At 49.0% G+C, this 4,894-nt stretch overlaps 1 protein-coding gene across 1 annotated transcript in view; it reads right to left on the bottom strand.

Moving 5' to 3' along the window:
• Positions 1-4,894, bottom strand: part of CLPP (caseinolytic mitochondrial matrix peptidase proteolytic subunit) — a gene marked incomplete at its 3' end in the record, with an annotated part of 15,976 nt that overhangs the window by 5,541 nt on the left and 5,541 nt on the right. Inside the window, exons 3-4 of the mRNA XM_015418301.1 lie at positions 2,798-2,869; positions 618-714 (exon numbers count right to left, since the gene is read on the bottom strand). Coding sequence (XP_015273787.1) covers positions 618-714; positions 2,798-2,869 — 169 coding nt within the window. The remainder of the gene's footprint in view (positions 1-617; positions 715-2,797; positions 2,870-4,894) is intronic.

The raw sequence follows: 4,894 nt of genomic DNA, 5'->3' as shown, positions 1-4,894 counted from the left end.
AAAACAAAAAGGCCTTGGGGAAGTTTCCTTATTAGATAAGGATGTAAGAATGTACGGCCGGAAAAACAGAGCCCTGGACGTAAGCCGGCGGGATGTGTTGAATCAGAACCTGGGGGATGCGAGTTAAAACCCTGACTGCCGTGGAGGCTCGCTGGGTGACCTTGGGCCAGTCACACTCTCTCCGCCCAGCCTACTTTACAAGGGTTGTGGTGAGGAGAAGATAGAGAACAACATTAGTCACTTTGGGTCTTTTCTGGCGAACGAAATAAAATGAATGCTGAATGCTGAAGGGTTCCCGGGGCGGGCGGGAATTAAATTTGACAGGCAAAAGATTAAGCCAGTTTGGTGTAGTGGCTAAGAGCGCGGACTCTAATCTGGGAGAACCGGGTTTGATTCCTCACTCCTCCACATGCAGTCAGCTGGGTGACCTTGGGTCAGTCACAAGTTCTTGTGACTTGTGACTGACCCAAGGTCACCCCAGCAGCTGCATGTTTAGGAGTAGGGAATCAAACCCGGTTTTCCCATATTAGAGTCCGCACTCTTAACCACGACAAACTGGCTCTCGAAGGGGGTCCCTTGAGGGGGGAGTCAGTTTCTGGCTTTTCACTGCGACTTACCAGGGCTGTTAATGTACATGTGGATTGGCTTCTTATTGCTTTCCGACTGCAGGAACAGCAGCTGCGCTATGACCAGGCTGGCCACGCTGTCATCAATCTAGAGACAAGAAGACACAAGATGGGACAGTTCCCGAGTGCCGAACACCATGTGCCAGCCAGGGTTCCCTCTAAGCTGAGTTAGTGTGAGCTAGCTCACAGTTTTTTAGCCTCTGGCTCACAGATTTTTGCCTTAGCTCAGGAAGGAGGGCTCCAGAGCAAACTAATTGATGCAGTAGCCAAATTGCTGGCTCACAACTTTAATGCCAGTAGCTCACAGAGTAGAACTTTTGCTGACAGGACTCCATAACTTAGAAGGAACATTGGCACCAGCTGGGGCCGACAACACCTCCCTCTGCTCTTCATTCTAGGCAGAGTGTTTCTGCCCTGTATTGGCCACACCCATCCCCTTCACTCCTGCCTGGACCAGAAATGCCAAAAAAAGAAAAAAGTTTACGTAGCCGGCCTGCGAGAAGTCCACCTCGCCACTCAACTATAATGTGCATTCAGTCCCCTCAGACGAGCCACCTTCTTTCAGCCCACAACGTTTCATGACAGGGATGAGAGACTGAGACACAGTAACGTACGAAGCCCCCTCACACCCCGTCGCGGGGCTCCCCAGCCCTTTGAGCCTGTGGACAATGCTCCCTCTAAACGGTGGAGTCCTGTGAGCAAAAATTCTACTTGGTGAGCTCCTCCTGGCATTAAAGTGGTGAGAGAGCGATTTGGCTGCTGCTGCATCAGTTCGTTTGCTCAGGGGCCCTCCTCCCTGAGCGGAAATAAAAATGTGTGAGCTGGAGGCTAACAAGCTGTGAGCCGGCTCACACTAACTCAGCTTAGAGGGAACACTGTCTGTGACAGGGGCGGATTAACCCTTAAGCGTGTTTAGGGCACCAAGGCCAAAGGGGGCACCACAAAGTTGAGAAAAGGATGAAAAGAACTTTATGTCGCCCAAGCTTGGCTTAGTTTGTACAGTATATTGTACAGTATCCTATGAATAAATTTTTGTATTGCTGCAACCTGCATTGTATATCTGGTCAGACAGGTCAGCAACTAAAATGGAAAGGAGGGGGGGGAACTAAGATTGGTCAGTGCTGAGGGCTCTGGTGAGCCTTCATCTGCCCCTGGTCTGTGGGCACCTTTGGAATTCTGACAGAGGGCAGAGATCGAGATGGGAAGCCGTTATCTGAAAAAGTAAAACAGTCACTCACAAAAGCTCCTCCCCTGTCACAAATTTTGTTAGTCTTTTAAGACAGAAGGTCGTGGGCACATCAACAAAATGGCTGCCGCAGGAGGCGCAACCAGCCACAAAATGGCTGCCACAGGAGGCGCAACCAGTCACAAAATGGCTGCTGTTGCTTACCTTTAGTCACACAGTGAAGATCCTTGTACTGCGGCAGCAGTAATGTTCTTAATTAGATAAGCATCTGGAGCAGAGGTCCAGCAGTGGCTATTAGCCACAAGGCAAAGACAGGATCTCTCGGTCTGGGGCAAGGGATGCTCTGTGTTCTTGGTGCTTGGAAGGGGGGGGGCAACAGTGGGAGGACTTCTAGTGTCCTGGCCCCACTGATGGACCTCCTGATGGCACCAGGTATTGTTGGCCACTGTGTGACAGAGTGTTGGACGGGATGGGCCATTGGCCTGATCCACCATTGGCTTCTCTCATGTTCTTATGTTAAAAAATCTCCACAGCCAATCAGATCTCCAGTGACCGTTCAGGAGCCTTGCAGGGCAAAAGGACCATGCCCTTTCTAAAAACGCTTGTCGGGCACCATGAAAGGTGTTGTCGGGTGCTTTGGCACTCCAGGCCACTACTTTGGGGACTTCTGCCTCATCAGAATACTGGTTCATCCAGCCCAGGCCTGGCTCCTCATTCAGGCGTTGGCTTTCCAGGGCCTCACTCACGACTACGCCGTCCCTTGCCCCTGAAGATCTTTGAGCCGAGTATGCCAAGGATTGAACCTGGGACCTTCTGCGCGTGGGTCATGTCCTTAGCGGCTGAACTACTTGAAAGAATGTACCTCAGATTTTTAAAAACCCAACACAAACTAAATGTAGGAAACTGGCTTCGAGCAAAGACTCAGAGGTACAACGAACACCCTTTTCTCTAAGCGGGAAAGGCAGAGAAGGGTGACCACACTTACTGGGCCCATCACACAGACAATGCGCTCCCTCAGCAGGCGAGAGTAGATATCGTAGGCGCGCTCCCCCCGGCCCTGAAAGAGACAGGTAGTCAGCATTAGAGCACCCTCATGCCTCAGGCCTCGCTGGAGATGACGTATCCCCCAACCACCCACCCCCAGACCGAAGGCTCCACGGATCTCTCACAAATGTGAGAAAACAGCTTGTGGGAACTCAGTGCAATTTGGAGGCCAAGTTCTTTTTTTTTTAATTTTTAATTTGTTATTTAAGAATTTAATAACAATACAAGGTATGTGCAATAGATGTCTGCAGATGAAGTACAAAAATAGGTTAGAAAAAAACATTAATGTTTAACTATGGCTCCGGTCACATGGGCCGGAAAACGCAGGGGGGAGGCGTGGCTATTTGCGGCGCCGCAATTAGCCACGCAATAACGCGGTCAGATGCGTTGGCGGCAACCCACGGTTCCGGCCCTCGGCGTGTGCACGGCAACGAAGATGGCCAGAGGGAAAACCATGGCGGCGCGATCACACCAAGGGAGTCCAGAGGCAGCCCGTGGCAAACCGTTTGCTACTACCTTCGAGGAGGTATTTTTCCCCTGCACATTTTCGGTGGCATGCCACGGGTTGGCCACGGATGCGCTCCACTTGCCAGATGTTGTGGTGTGATCGTGCCCGGGATCCGCCATCCAATCGTGGCTCTCCCACGGCAAATTCGCGTGTGAACGGGGCCTATGTCCAGGCTGAAGACGCCAAAGAACTGTATTACACACTACAAAACATCTCTTAAGGCAACGATTGTATAATAAATACATATCTTTACAGGCAAATTTTAAATCGGTGTTCTGAAAGTAACTTCAGATATTATCTTAGATCTAAGCCAAATAACGTTTCAGGTTCAAGTTTCAAAAGTATATCATCGATTTGTATAGAGGATTTGCTGGAACTACATCAGATTCAACCATATAGTTAATGAGTGAATATCAGGATGCTGTAAATTTTTCTTCAAATTTGCTGGAGGAGAGATTGAGTGTGCTGAGTTATATTTTGGATTTATGAAGTGGTCCCAAATACGATTTTGCCAAGATTGGATCGTGGTCTACATCAGATTCAACCATATAGTTAATGAGTGAATATCAGGATGCTGTAAATTTTTCTTCAAATTTGCTGGAGGAGAGATTGAGTGTGCTGAGTGATATTTTGGACACTTAATGAAGTGGTCCCAAACACGATTTTGCCAAGATTCGATCGTGGGGGGGAAGTCTGTCTAGCCGTGCCGCGGCTACGGTATTTCTGGCTATGGCTAACAAAGTTCTAAGGAGGCCAAGTTATAAGAGTTATTTGCCCTGTGGAGAACAGTGTGAGCGGCACAGAGGCAGAGTTTGGGAAGAGGACAGGCAGATGGATCAATACTTTTGGGAGACGGCATGAAGCCCCACGCCTCAGCAGGGGCGGATCTACTATGAAACGAATGAAGCTTTAAGCTCCAGGGCCCGTAATCCTGGAGGGGCCCTGAGGCAACTTCTTTTTTTAATGAGTGGATTTTTCAACAAAATGGATGGATTTTATTTGTGTTTGTTATTAAAATAAGGCTATTTTAGTGACAGAATCATAAGCCGATGGGATGAAGTACGTTGACATGTGAGATGACCCAGTATAGTCGTTTTAATCAAAATCTGAGATGCAGGGGTTAATTTTTTTAAAAAATCGTGATGATCTGCCATGGAACAACCCCATCGAAGAAGAAGAAGAGATTGGATTTATACCCCACCTTTCACTACCCAAAGGTGTTTCAGAGCAGCTTACAAACTCCTTTCCCTTCCCCTCCCCACAACAGACACCCTGTGAGGCAGGTGGGGCTGAGAGAGCTCTGACAGAAACTGCTCTTTTTCAAGAACAGCTCTGACCAGAACTACGGCTTGCCCAAGGTCATCCAGCAGGTACAAGAAGAAGGAGAGATTGGATTTATACCCTGCCCTTCACTACCCAAGGGAGTCTCAGGGCGGCTTACAAACTCCTTTCCCTTCCCCTCCCCACAACAGACATCCTGTGAGGTAAAAGAAGAAGAAGAGATTGGATTTATACCCCGCCCTTCACTAC

This window comes from Gekko japonicus, unplaced genomic scaffold (genome assembly GCF_001447785.1).
Source record: "Gekko japonicus isolate JY-2015 unplaced genomic scaffold, Gekko_japonicus_V1.1 scaffold5451, whole genome shotgun sequence".
Taxonomy (NCBI): Eukaryota; Metazoa; Chordata; class Lepidosauria; order Squamata; family Gekkonidae; genus Gekko; species Gekko japonicus.
The sequence above is the reverse complement of the archived record's forward strand: the minus strand, read 5'-3'. Positions and strand labels throughout refer to the sequence as shown.